The following is a 15,262-nucleotide window of genomic DNA, read 5'->3' on the forward strand; positions in this document are numbered from 1 at the left end:
AAAAGATCAGAGACCTCATAATGCGGCAAATGTGGCTCAGGACAAAGAGTATGCTATGATACTAACTGCAAGTGTTCATGACACTAAGTCTGAGTGGATTCTTGACTCAGGATGTACTTTTCACATCACACCAAATCGAGAAGTGTTATTTGATTTTGTAGAAGAAAATGGAGGCAGAGTATTAATGGGCAACAATACGTTCAGTGAAGTTCATGGGTATGGAAAACTGAAGATTGTTAACCCAGACAAGTCTACTATGATTCTAACTGAAGTGAGATACATGCCTACCATGGGAAGAAACCTCATATCGTATGGTCAACTTGAGAAGTGTGGCTGTACATACAGAGGAGAAGGCTTCAAAGTTGTGTTCTTTAAGGATGGAAAGAGAGTTCTTTCAGGGAGCTACAAAGATGAGCTCTATTATCTTGATGGTACAGTGGATAAAGCAAAAGCGAACGTGGCAAGAATTGTAGAAAATCTGACAAATCTTTGGCACTCAAGATTGGGACATATGAGTTTGAAGAATATGAACTTTCTGGTGAAGAATGGTTATCTGAAAGAGAAGGAGGTTCACACGTTGGACTTCTGTGAGAACTGTGTTCTTGGAAAAACTCATAAGTTGCCATTTCCTACTGCTAAACACGCTACAACGGAAACTCTTGCATATGTTCATAGTGATCTGTGGGGTTCAGTGTCGAACACAGAAAGCTTATCAGGTTGCAAGTACTTCCTAACGTTGATAGATGACTTCTCAAAGAAAGTTTGGATCATGTTCTTAAGGACTAAGGATGAAACGTATGAGAACATTTCCGAATGGAAGAAGCTGGTTGAAACTCAGACAGGAAAGAAAATTAAGTGCTTACGCACGGATAATGGTCTTGAATTATGTAACAACCTGATGGATACTATGTGTAAGGAAGCTGGGATTAAGAGACATTGAACGCATGCTTATACTCCACAGCAAAATGGAGTAGCAGAAAGAATGAACAGGACGATAGCAGATAAGAATCGTTGTATGCTAGCAGAGTCAGGACTTTGAGAAGAAGTTTTGGGCAGAAGCAGCTGCTACAGCAGTTTACTTGATAAATCGTACTCCTAGTGCTTCTATCGAGTTTAAGATTCCTGAAGAAGTGTGGTCTGGAGTTAAGGTGGAGTATAGTCATCTTAAGAGGTTTGGTTGTGTGGCCTACGTTCATTCTGTTCAAGATAAAATGAGTCCAAGAGCGTTGAAAGGCATTTTCATGGGTTATCCTCAAGGCACGAAAGGATATCGAGTGTGGTTGATCGAGGAAGGAAAGTCGACAATCAGCAGGAACGTTGTGTTTAACGAGAAAATGTTGTATAAGGAATATAAAGGAAAAGGAGTGGCAAGTGATGCCAAGGCTAAAAAGGTGACATTCAAAGCTGATTTAATTCAGGGTCCTACTCGGAAAAATTATATCTTTGAAGTTGGTTCATCTTCAGAATCAGGGAACACCAGTGAAGGTGGAGTTACTTCAAGTCAGAGAAGAAACTCTGATTCAGAAGAAAGTGAAGAAGAATCTGAAGGTCAGGAAGAATCCTTAGATGGTTATCTACTTGCCAGAGATCATGTAAGGAGACAGACTAAGCCTTCGGCTATGTTCGAGAGTGGAGACTTTGTGGCTTATGCTTTAACATGCGCTGATGATATAGTAACTAATGAGCCTAAGTCATTAGCTGAAGCTAAACGAAGCAAAGACTGGGATAAGTGGAATGCTTCTATGAAAGAAGAAAAGACTTTTTTGGATAAGAATCACACTTGGGATATTGTTGACAGACCTCTTAGACAAAGAGTCATTGGGTGCAAGTGGATTCATAAGCTTAAAGAAGGAATTCCAGGGGTTGAAGATCCTAGATACAAGTCTAGATTGGTTGCGAAAGGTTTCACTCAAGTGGAAGGGGTTGACTACAATGAGATTTTTGCGCCAGTGGTAAAGCATGTGTCTATAAGGATCATCTTGTCCTATGTTGTAAACGTTGATGCTGAGCTAGAACAAATGGATGTGAAAACAGCATTTCTACATGGGAACCTAGATGAGACCATCTACATGGAACAACCAGAAGGGTTTGTTAAGAAAGGAGATGAAGGGAAAGTTTGTCTTCTCAAGAAGTCTCTTTACGGGCTGAAACAATCTCCTAGACAGTGGAACTTGAGTTTTGATTCATTCATCAAGACGCTTGGGTTTATAAGGTGTATTAAAGATCACTGCGTGTACATGAAGAAGATAAAGACAGGAGATTGTGTTTATCTACTACTATACGTGGATGATATGTTGATTGCTGCTAAAAGTAAAAAATACATTCAAGTTTTGAAGAAGAGTTTGTGAACTGAATTTGAAATGAAAGATCTTGGAGCAGCTTCTAGAATTCTTGGAATGGATATTTTGAGGGACAGGGAGAAGGGAGTGTTGAAACTGACACAAAATAGATACATTGGTCAAGTGCTTAAGACATTCGGAATGGAAATCTGTAAACCGGTAATAACTCCTACAAATTCTCAGTTTAAACTAAAGAGCTTGACAGATAAGGAGTGGCTATTTGAGTCGAAGGTTATGGACTCTGTTCCGTATGCGAGTGCAGTTGGGAGCCTAATGTTTGCTATGGTTGGTTCGAGGTCTGATCTTGCTTTCGCGGTTGGGTTAGTTAGCAGGTTCATGTCTAAACCAAGTAGAGAAAACTGGGAAGCTGTGAAGTGGATACTAAGGTATCTACAAGGAGCTAAAGATGTGTGTCTAACGTTCACAAAGTCAGAAAGTTTTGATGTTGAAGGCTTTTGTGATTCGGATTACTCTACTGACCTCGATAAGCGAAGATCAGTCACTGGATATGTGTTTAAAGTGGATGGTAATACAGTGAGTTGGAGATCTACACTACAGCATGTAGTGGCTTTGTCAACTACAGAGGCTGAGTATATGGCTTTGTCAGAGGCTACAAAGGAGGGTTTGTGGTTAAGGGAATTCTGCAATGAATTAGGATTTGACTCAGAGTTCTTTAAGCTACATTGTGATTCTCAAAGTGCTATTTGCCTAGCTAAGAATCCAGTTCATCATGACCGTACTAAACACATTGCTCAAAAGATTCATTTCATTAGAGACATCATTGAAATGGGTCTAGTAAAGGTCTTAAAGATTCATACGAGTCTAAATCCGGCAGATATGTTGACAAAGACATTACCTGGAAGTGCGTTCGAGAAGTGCCTCGAAACGCTGGGGGTCATTGCCTGAGCGACTTGAGATGTACTCTGAGATGGCACTATTGTTTGGTCATCTCAATAAGAAGGGGTACATGTTACAACAGAGAGCAAGTTGAGTTAGTGATTTGTTCTCGGTCAAACAACGAAGTTAACTAACGGAAAGTTTAAAAAGCTACTGAGGTTCTTACGCAGGAGTTGCAGGTTTATCGCCGAAGATGTTCAGATGCTGGTTAACTGAAGAAATTTTTTTTTTTAGTGAATCTGAGTTGACTACAAGAGATGTGTACTTGGAGTGTCAGATACTTACAGTATTCAAGGTTTGACAGTCTTCGTGGTTGAACGTCAGTTGGTTCAGTTGGATTTGAGGTTGGTTCAGGCTCAGGGTCTTGTGGTACTGGAACCGGAACAGAGTCTGGGATTTTGAAGTCAGCTGGGAGAGTAAGAGTGGGAGAGCTTACGAGTTCAGGGTTGTAAAACAGAGGGTCAGGACGGTTTACAGGTTCCACGGGAATGAGATAAGAGCCTTCATCGGCTTTGGGGTAACCGTTTGAACCGGATTGACTGGTTTGCGGAGACTGAGGCATTACGGTGAGACGGAGGAGCTGAGATACGATTTCGGCAGAAGTTTTTTGGTTTTGACCTAATTCGACAAAGGTGGAGAATTGTGAGGTGTTGTCGTTTAAGGGGTTTGGGCTGTGTGTTGGGCTTCTGAGATATGATAGAAGACGCGGGCCGAGCTAAGGAGATAAAAGGCCCAGCTCCAGCTAGAGGATAAGGTTACGGTTAAAAAGCGGGACCCATGCTCTAACGGTCTATCTCTTCTTCCTCGAAACAGAGAAGAGAGAGAGAGAGTATCGTACAACAGAGTTACAGAGAGAAAGAGATACAGAGATTGAGGGAAAGTATCAAGGCGCAGGAGAAAGCTTGATCGAGATAGAGAGATCCGGTAGCTGATCGCAGCTCTTGAGGTCAAGGAGCTTTCTCCGGATCATTCTGCGTGTCCTCTTCGTTATCAGAGAAATCGGAGGCTGATAGTGAGTCGTCTTCTTCGCAGTCACTTTGGTACTCTTCTCCGAACAGTTCTCGGTAAATCTCCTTGTAATACCTGTACAAAGAAGATAGATCGGGTGAGATCTTGAGCTATCGTATCACATTGATCGATAGTGAAGTGCATGAGAGTTTTGTTCTCTCTCCAGTCAGTAGGAAACGAAGATTGGGTAAACAAAAGCTTGTGTTGATCGCGTTACTTTTTTTTGAAGATCCATCACTAGTTAAGATCAAGATTAGGCTTATAATTGACTAAGTGAACCGGATCAAGATCGTAATCGAACCTAGTCTGATACCTTAACAGTTCTTACAATTGCGTTTGGAAATTTTTCTTCACGACATGACCCAGTTCTCATGGCAGTATTAAGCCTTGTCTATTTCTTCCTTTGTCAGTATTCTGGTCTATGGCTTTTGTATCTCTAACGCTTTTGTTGGTTCGCTAAAAATAATTATTAAAGTTTTGTTTTCTTCGTCGGAATTGTGGAGAAGAAGTTGATGGAAGATTTGCCAAGTCAAGATCTTTATACAACTTCAAAATCAACTGAATCAGACAAGTCAATGGAAGATTTGCAATGTTTTTAAAATCGGACCGGTAACCAAACTGTAAAGAATTTAGGTCATGGGTCAATATGATTTCACCAGGTTTAACCAAATTGAATTTCGAAATATTTTATAAATAATATACGTATTCTTTACAAAAAAAAACAACAAATAAAATGTTTCAATAACCAAAATTTTATACAACCTTAAAAATAACAAACTGAAAATGTAATTAATATATAAAATAATTTAATACTTTAAATCTGAAATTTATACAAAAAAACACATTTAAACTTTATTCTCTATAAAGATAGACTTGATCATAGAATCAATGGTTGGTCGGCCTAATGGCTGTCACAAGGTGGAATATCATGATAAAAGCTATAGCATTAGCAATTCTTTCGTATGTAATGTCTACCTTTCTTTTCCCTTTGGAGATTTGTAAAAAAAATGACAAGCGCAGGAATTCCAATCCACCAAACTATGTAGTCCAAAAAATGAAGAAACTATCGGTTTTCAGACTTAGTCACGAGTTTAATGGGGGCATTATTGGCAAAATAACCGTGGAGATTAATCCAATTTCTGTATTCTATCCTTGCGAGAGTTTTGTGAGGAATGTATTATCGCCCAAGCTCGTCTTTCCGACAGGTAGTTACAAATTCTCCATCTTATGTTTGGACAAGTTTGATGGCTCCTAGACCTCTATTACGATTATGGATCAATCATAAAGTGCACTCAGAATACCAGATAAATGTTTGGGAAGATCCTTGGATTCTCTCTATCCCTGCTATACCTGCTAAATCAATCCACCTGGTGCTAGATTCTCGGGTGACAGTGAGCGAAATAATTCATGGGACTCCAAATATTTGGGATGTTGAGCAAACAATTGAATAACTGCATTGGATTTCAAAGAAACCATTAAAATTTGAATTTTGGTTTTTCTTTGTAAAAGATAGTTATTTGAAAAAAACTAGTTCCCCTAGATTATAAGGAATCTATTTCTCTAAAATCTTGACTGTCTAAGAAATGGTCATTAGAAAAAAAGGCCAAAAACCACTTCAAAAACTACAAACAATCAACCTCTAAGTTAAAAGTCTTTGCCTGGAAAATCAATGCTCCACATAAAATATATCATTTTATATGGCAGTTGGTGTCTGGATATGTAGTAGTTACAGGGAATTTAACGCGATGTTATATGCGTTGCGATAGTCATTGTCCTAGATTTTTGGAGAACCAATGAATCAGTCAACAATGAAATTTTTGAATGAACACCTGCCTTGCAGACTTGGGCCCTTGCTTTGACACCATCGTGTACGGGTTCTTTCCCAACAATGAGCATATATACCAACATGGATTATTTGTTCTGGATAAAGAACGAAATTGAAGATCCGGAACTAGATAAAGACCATTATCCTTGAATTATGTGGTATTTATGAAAATCTCGTAACGATAAACTTTTCAGAGGAATCACATGTGACCCACTTGAGTTGATTCGACACACTGAGAGTGAATGCCATGCATAGTTTAATGCAATTCAAAGATACTGTAGGATACTCAAACATGTCACCAAACAACGGATCGTACAGTGGTTATGATTGGGTATGGATGGTTAGATCAGGAAACGAGAACTGTTGGGATTTAGGAACAAATAAAATCGTATGTTTTCATTGCACTCAGAACTGGAGGTGTTAATTTGGGCAATGGACGTAATGCCTCAGCACACGAATTACCAACACTTTGAGGCGGACTGCAAAGATGTTTTAGCGATGATTCAGAACCCGAAAGCATGGCCAAGTGTCTCCATGGAGCTTGGGTAGGAAGCAGTACTAAAGACACGATAACCGGATTTCAAAATTTCTCATTTACCAAGAGAGCATAACTGAACAGAAGATGGTTTAGCTAGGATAGCTCGGAATTTTCAACGCGTGTTAACATTGGTTGGTTGTTCTATTCTGGTCTGAAATCCCAGACCACCTCTAGTTTGAGTAATAAAGTAGTTTTTTATGTCATAAAAACAAATCATGTAAACTAAGTTCTTATTTACTCGCATAATGAGAAGGAAGAATAAGTAAAATTAGATTTTGACCCGCGCATTCAAAGCGAGGAATTTCTTCAATTTAAAACTTATTTTAAACTGAAAAATATCTATTAGTTATAAGATGTGTTTTAAATATTTTACTAGCTAATACTATAATTATAATTTTGTTGATGGTTTATGTTTTAAAAATATTTATAGATGTTGAAAATGATTTAAAATGTTACATATTTATCCTATTATATTTTTTAAATTAAAATTTTTCATAATGCTTAAAGCTTTAAAAATTAAATTTAACTAAATATTATTTTTTGAAAAAACATTAATATGTTCTCCTCTTTGTGTTTTAATATTATATTTAAATAACAACCAAGATATGTTTCTCTTTGATAAACACAATTCTTATATCTTAAACAAAAAGCCTATTGAATATTTTGACCTAAAATAAAAAGGTAGTAAGTTAATAATTGGGCATTGAATGTCAAAATTTAAGTAAACATAGTTGAGCGGCTTTACCATTAAAAATAAAAAAATACAAAATTTTATATAATAAAAATTATCTAAAAATTTATTATTACATTTTTATTAGATAAGATATAATTTTGTATTATATTTTCTTGTTTTTTTTACATTTTTAACTTTTAGATATTTTTTATTAAATCTTTAGATAAGTTTTACTATATGTTATGAATTTTACATTTTTAATTTATACATATAGAATGTTGATTTTAAAACAAATCAGACTCATATATTTACAGAAATTTTTCAAAATGCTAATTTTTTAAAAATTAAAGCTACTAATTTTTAGATAATGTTATTATCTTTTGGCTTTTTTTAATTTCTAATGGTAGAACCCCTCAACTATGTTTACTTAATGTAAAAACTCCTAAACTAAAAATTTACCGTTAGTAAACCGTCGAGAGTTTAATTCATTAAATAAAGTTAATTTGGAGGTTTTTTCGTTAAATGCTTAGTTTAGAGGTTTTTACCAAAACAAACTTAGTTGAGAGATTTTAACATTAAAAATCCTTGAAAATATTACAAACAAACAGCCGAATGACTTGGATTGTTGGGCAAGTTTGTTACGATACAGAGCCGTTTTTAAATAGCCTCTGGTTTAGTTTAATTGGCGATGCAATTTGATTGGTTTGTTATAAAACGACTTAATTTGATTGGTTGTATATAACCTGGCTGAATTTATTTATAAAAAATTAGAAAAGGCAATGGTATGCCATTATAAATAAGTTTAAAATCAAGGATATAATCCTAGTGGAGATTCTGGTTTAATAGTATAGATGTTTTTTTTAAATACAAATTTGGGAATTTCATGAGTGTTAATGTTTGAATAATTAAAGTTTTCAACACAAGTGATCCTGGAATAATATTTAAACAAAGTGAGAACTAGACATAAACAATACGCTGCTGTGAATATTTATGATTGTGAATCTCATGATTTGTGAATAGAAAAGACGTCAAAGAAAAAAAAACGAGTTATGGCCTTGCTTTATTAATTTTTACAAAATTTATTTTTAATTTAAAAGGAAAAAATTTCATTATTTTATCAATAAAATGTTGGCTTTCATACGAACCCGGGTTTGGCCGGTTCATTGGATCACCGGTTTCGGGTTTTAATCCATGAGTCAGATCGTCTAAATTTATTCAAGGTTCATCATCTTGATTATCAAATTATCGAGGGGTCTGTCTTGGAACGCAATAGTTCGACGTGGATTTTGTCGCTCAAAACCGTTGTTGTCTCGTCAGCTTGCAGCCCGACGGTGGAGGTGGAGATCGCTCGTTATGGCGATTGGTGACTCCAAACACCATGTGTCCGAGGTGCAGGTACAAATAGAGGGAGATCTGCGACATCAAGCTGTGTAGTTCATGATCCTGCATTAGCTGTGGTGATGCTACCTCTCGGTTGTCACGTTGGAGAGGAGAAGCTAAGGTGTTTTCGGAAAGGCAGATTGAGATCTGCCACTTGACTAGTTATGTTGACTGTGTCATGCTGGGAATCGTTTAAACGAGCTCATGCCTCTTGAGGTGAGCATCCTTCGAATTTTTGTTAAATCATTCACCGTTGGCATGAATGGACAGTTCGGTCACTGACTGGACCTAGCTCCGGCAATAGATGAACTGTTTCTCCGCTTCCATACCCATGGGTCAGGTCGATCAGTGGGAACACTTACCATAGGTTCCATAGGGGGAGTCTTCTCACTCAAGGCTGTAGAGATCTCCAGAGCGGATGTCTAGGTTTCGTCATTGATAGGGGCATTGCTAGGTTCCCCGGCGATGGTGCTCTTCTAAGTCATAATAAACTCATCGGCTTGGATTGGTGCGTTGTTGCAGTTAGTTTCACTGGTTATGTGATCCATTTCGATCAGGCTGATCTTTAATCTGGCTCTTGAATCAGAGATAAAAATTTATTGTCTTCCCACAGATGGCGCTAAATTGTGTGAGCTACACCTTTGATATCACTCAAATTACCCTAAAGATGTTACTCTTATCAAAAGAGGTCGAGTTATAGTACTTAGGGATCGAATCCACAAGAAGCTAGGGAACCGATTAGATCTAATAGTTATATGATTAAGCTAGGCTAATAGGTTTTAAAGCAGTAAATAAAGCAAGTAATAAATAAAGTAATAAACAAGATGAACAAGGTAATTGTTCAGCTTGGCAAGGAGTAGTTTGATGGAGGGATGGTTGATAGATCTAGGGTTTCTATTCAGGTGTTGGAGATTATAATTCCTATAGGTACCTATTTGTTGCATGCAAGATATGTTAGAGCTCAACCGCTTAACTCAGTGATCAGCTGTCGCATGTTTCACTGGTTAACAAGCTAGATCTCGTGTCTCAACGGTTAGTATGTTGACCACGAAAGAGTGTCGATCGATGGTCCTATTGGGACATCGACCGATACACCTTTGCCTACGTCGACCGATAGTCAGTTGAGGACATTGATCGACGGGTTCTAGCCAGGCCTATGCGCGAGTATGAAATGCTCTATTAAGATATTAAATTGGCGGTTAGCCCTCTCAAGCAGTCCTAATATGATAGATAGATGTCAGGATGGGATAACAAGGGTGCTTGAGTATGCAATCCTATGATCAAGTTCTAGTTAATTACTCTAAAACAAGCAATGAATATAGATCTATCATGAATATCACAACAAGGCAGATCTATAGTTTGGGGCTAATCCCACAAACCTATCTGAACCCTAAACCTAACAGGTGGATCTACTCAGAAATGAAAACAGAAATCATAGATGAATAGATATAAACTGAAATGAAACAGATCAATAAAACCAATGGAGTTCCAGGAGGACTCTGATAGGAGTTTCTCCCTTCTCTCCTAAGAAAAACAATGGAAATGAAAGCGTGTAGAAAGCGTAGCCGTCAACAATGGCTTAGAAATAACATAAATAGGGTTTCTGGTCGTCCAAGGGTATTCTGGTAATTTGTGGTCACTTCTGGTCATAAAATATACAAGGCCCACGATCTGGGATCTCCATCGATCGACGTGCAGAGTGCTGCATCGATCGATGCGGCTTCCTCTTCTCGGCAGCTTCCTCTCGCGAGGCAGACTGACCACTCTTCAGTAAAACGGGCATAACTTCTGCTACAAGATGCTGATTGACCTGAGACCGGTGGCATTGGAAAGATAACTCAAAGCTCTATTTTGTGTCGAAATATGGGATCAATATAACGGTCGGAAGGTCTTCATCCATAGCTAAACATCTGACGCGTCTGTGCAACTCTGCACCTCCAAAGGCTCCAAAAGACTCCAAAATCACCGTATTTCTCCTAAACGTCCCTGAACCTGTAAATACTCTAAATAGACTCCAAAACATAATAATTGTATCTTAAAACATTTTAAACACTTATAGACCATGATTAAAAATGGGTAAAATATATGGTCTATCAACCTTTAATTAGAATTTTAATGTGAATGGAATAAAGTTTAGAGAAATGATGATAAAAGATCTTTGTGAGTGGATCCTTAATATAGATTGGTGGAACTGGTCTAATATTATTGGCAATGAATATGATGAATACAAAACAAAACACAATATAATATTCGAATAGAGTATTTTAAGTTTTAAGTGAGTAAGTCAAAATGTGTATATCAAATAATGGTCTTGGCTTGTCTGTTATACTGATCAGCTCGCTGTAACCACTGTGTATTTAGAGCGCAAGTGACGTGCCTTGCTCCAGATATCTCAGCATGTTACGTAACTGATTGACCGCGAGATGACTGGATTTGGTTATTATACGTAGATTCGGAGCTCGCTACCTCAAACTACGAGGTAGCCTTTTGGGCCGGAAAAGTTAGATTTTGCCGATGATTCATGTCTCCATTGCCAATTTAGCTCGTTTCGACTATGGCTTTTATGGACTGGTTTATGTGATAAATCATGCTCCAACTACCAGCATTATATTTTGTGGATTTCTTTACAGATGTAGAAGATGCGGATCAGTCAACTAGGCCAGTACTAAAACTAGTGAATTGTGCAAGTCCATACCGTTATATAAATAAAAAACATGTATTTTAGATTTTGGACACATTTCTTATTAGGGTCTTGATTGTGGAATGGCGTATTTTTATTTAAAATGTGATTCTTCAAAGATAGTTGTGAAAAACGCCTTTGCTGACAAAAATACAAAGAAACTTTGATTAAGCAAAAAGTAACTTTTTTGTTAGACTACTTATGGAATCAATTTCCATATTATTTAATTATATGATAACAAAATTTATTAAATAAATCCTAACTACTTTAAAAATGATAAATAGTTACAGAATGAATAATTAACCTATAACTTATTTTCTAATAGTATAAGATATTTATTTATTATTATTAGTGTATTAAAATAAACAATAGAAAAATAAACTTTTAATTACTTTGAATTTTATATTTACTATTTTTTAATTATTATAATCTTGATTTTCTATTTAACAAAACTTTAAAAAATATCAGGTTAATTAACTTTTTTTAGTTTAATTAATTTTTTCTAATTATGTGATTGCGTAGTGTTACGAATCAGTGTATACAACTCTTTATTAATACACACATTTTGGACTTTGGACTTGGTTTACTTTCTTTGAATGTTAATATGAGGAATAATTACGAAATAATAACGATGAAAATCTAATATTAACTAAATTAAGATCCACATCTTGCGCGGAATGAATATTATATATGAAAATTATTGTTGTATTATATGTTTATGCATATTATGAAATAAGAAATATATATAATAAATAAAAGTCAATAACTATTACATATATAATTAAGTTGGTGCGAACATATAAATCAATTTTATTAATCCAAACAATAATTTTTTTATTTGATAGGATATATAATTAAGTTTAAATGATATTAAAATACATAGTATATTTTTAATATTAATTTCTATTAAATGATTTTTTCTACTTATATGGTTTTTTGATCATTTGTATCTTTTATAACAATAACTTTAAATTGCTGATAACAAATTTTTCACTGTGGAATTAATCATTTTGGTAATTTATATTTTAAAAAAAAATAAAGTTGTCGATGTTTGTTCAAAGCTTTTATCAAAAAAAAGAAGTAGATTTTGAAATTAAAATATTTATGTATTTTATATGGTATGTTTTAATTTAAAATGATATATATATATATATATATATTCTTTTAATCTTAATAATTAATTAAATTAGATTTTTTACTTATATGATTTTGTAATCATTTGTATTTTGTTATAACAAAAAATTTAAATTGTGGATCATAAAATTTGAATTTGAGACTTTTAACAGTTTTAGTAATTTATAGCTGTTTTTAAAATTCAAAATATAAGATATAGTGAAAAATTATTGTTTTATTATATGGTTAGTGTGGTTGTTTAATTTATTTTAATATTTTAAAATTAAACAAATATGATAGAAGATACACTAATTTTTATCAAATATTTATTATTCAAAATCATTAATAGTCATGTATACTTTAGCCACATTAAGCAATTCCATAAATTTTGTGAAAAAAAAATAATAAAGAACATTAATAATGAATTTATGGTTAGTTTAATAAAAAAATATTATATAATTAGATGGACCAACATATTTATCTAATAATTTTAAAAATCATCATAATGATAATACCTACCTGGATACAAAAAAAAAGTTGTAATGTTTATAAGCTCCTAGATACGTATTAACGTATAGATAACAATATAGATAACAATATAGATACGTATGTATACATAGAATCCTAAACTCCATTATTAAAAACGCACATTTTGGTTGGACCTATCGAAAATCACAAAGGCACGTGGCCGTTGAGCTAATTACACATACTTTCTTTTTTTCCTATATTATCTTATATTTTTCTATTTTTCCTGGCCTTTAATTTTTCGCACAACAAAACTATGGATAAACTAAAAAATCAGTTTTACCTGCTAACCAATAACCGGTTCGTGTTCGGTGTTCAAAAAGAGACCGGTTTGTGTTCCTTCGGGATTCTCATTTTCACTTTATAAAGTCAAGCCCTCGTAATGAGATAACATACAAGCAAAAAAAGTTAAAACAAAGAAGTGAGGAAAAATGAGTAGGTCCGATGCTCAGCTTCACGATGTCTTCGTCTATGGTAGCTTTCAGGAGCCTGATATCGTCAACATAATGCTTGAACGTACTCCGGAAATCATCTCTGTAACACTCCCTGGCTTGTACGTTCTCTCGATATCTCGATTTATTAGTCTTTCTTTGTAGATGTAACTATGTAAGAGTTGATGGTGATGGTGGTTTTTTCAGTAAGAGGTTTAGGCTCAAAGGACGTTTGTATCCATGTATTGTGCCGTCTGAGGCAGGAGAAGTCCATGGAAAGGTTTGGTTTTTGATATTTTTGTAAATCTCAGTTACTTTATTCTCTTTTTCTGTTTTTGGATCGTAACTGAAGATTTTTAGAGTTTAGATTTTGATAAATTTTGGTGATGTAGGTGCTAATGGGATTGACGGATAAAGAACTATCAAATTTAGATGCTGTTGAGGGCAATGAATACGAGAAAGTGACAGTTGAAGTTGTAAGGAAGGTAAGTTTGAGGATTTGATTATTTGAACATTTTGGTGCTAATGGTGAGATTAGATTCTTAATATTTTCTATTTGCACTTGACCAAAAAGTATATATATTTTCTATTTGTACAGGAAAATTCTGCGAAGATGATAGTGAAAACATATATATGGATTAACAAAAATGATCCTGATATGTATGGAGAATGGGACTTCGAGGTTTGTACTGAATAGCTTTTATTTTGTTAACTCATAATAAATGAGAAATATGGTCCCATTCATGTGTCTGATTCATTTTGGTAGGAGTGGAAACAGCTACACATGCCGAAATTCATGGAGACTATCAAAGAAATCATTGAAATAAATAAGAATCATCAAGGAAAGGGAGTAGAAGATTACACCCAAATTCTTCACAAAAACCTTGGGGATGCTCCGTTGTCTTGAATGGATTTTATGTTGGCTATGTTCTACATAATTTATAAATTTCCAAATAAATAAAGCCTAGAGATTAATGGGTACTGTGTGTTGGGATTGTGAAATCCCGTGTCCAATTCTATTTTATCTTATTAGTACGATATTGTCCACTTTGGGCCTTAGGAGGCTGGCCCGCATGGATTTACTTTTGGTTTCCATCCCAAAAGGCCTCGTACTATTAGAGTTGGACATCTCTTTATATATTAGACACTTCTTGTCTAATTATCCAATGTGGGACTTGGATTGACATCTCTCATTCTCCCCCTCAAGCTAAGGACCACACACCTTGTGCCCTTTCCTCTAGCGAATCATCTCGGTGCCTTGTCGCATCTTCGACATTCGACACCCTTAGTCGCAAGGTTACTTTGAGTTGCTTTGAGGATGCTCTTCCCACAATTCCAGGATCTTCTTGACTAATCTCTGCCGAACCTCCCTTTCCACCTTGAAGGGTCCCATTCCTACTCGAAGGGTATTTTGGTCTTCTTGCAGATATTCGTCAAACCGCTCTGATACCAATTGTTGGGATTGCGAAATCCCGTGTCCAACTCTATCTTATCTTATTAGTACGATATTGTCCACTTTGGGCCTTAGGAAGCTGGCCCGCATGGATTTACTTTTGGTTTCCATCCCAAAAGGCCTCGTACTATTAGAGTTGGACATCTCTTTATATATTAGACACTCCTTGTCTAATTATCCAATGTGGGACTTGGATTGACATCTCTCACTGTGGAGATCATGTCTTCTTGTAAGATTTGTGTTATGTGGTTGTATTGTTATAATGGGTACTGTGGAGAATTATGTTATAAATATTTTGATATTATTGGCGTCGTCGATTGGTTAAAGGCTTAAAGCCAATGCCTGTGACGTATATATGAAATAAGTGCGTATTGATTAAATATAATGCCTTTGACGTCTA

At 35.3% G+C, this 15,262-nt stretch overlaps 1 protein-coding gene across 1 annotated transcript; it reads left to right on the forward strand.

The window, feature by feature from the left end:
* The first annotated feature begins 13,242 nt into the window (after positions 1 to 13,242).
* LOC106446033 (AIG2-like protein A) lies at positions 13,243 to 15,262 on the forward strand. The gene is made up of 6 exons (XM_048777438.1): positions 13,243 to 13,531; positions 13,617 to 13,689; positions 13,802 to 13,894; positions 14,008 to 14,091; positions 14,176 to 14,389; positions 15,070 to 15,262. Exons 1-5 carry the CDS (start codon positions 13,410 to 13,412, stop codon positions 14,314 to 14,316), a joined length of 513 nt encoding a protein of 170 aa, XP_048633395.1. The 5' UTR covers positions 13,243 to 13,409; the 3' UTR covers positions 14,317 to 14,389; positions 15,070 to 15,262.

This window comes from Brassica napus, chromosome A4 (genome assembly GCF_020379485.1).
Source record: "Brassica napus cultivar Da-Ae chromosome A4, Da-Ae, whole genome shotgun sequence".
NCBI lineage: Eukaryota > Viridiplantae > Streptophyta > Magnoliopsida > Brassicales > Brassicaceae > Brassica > Brassica napus.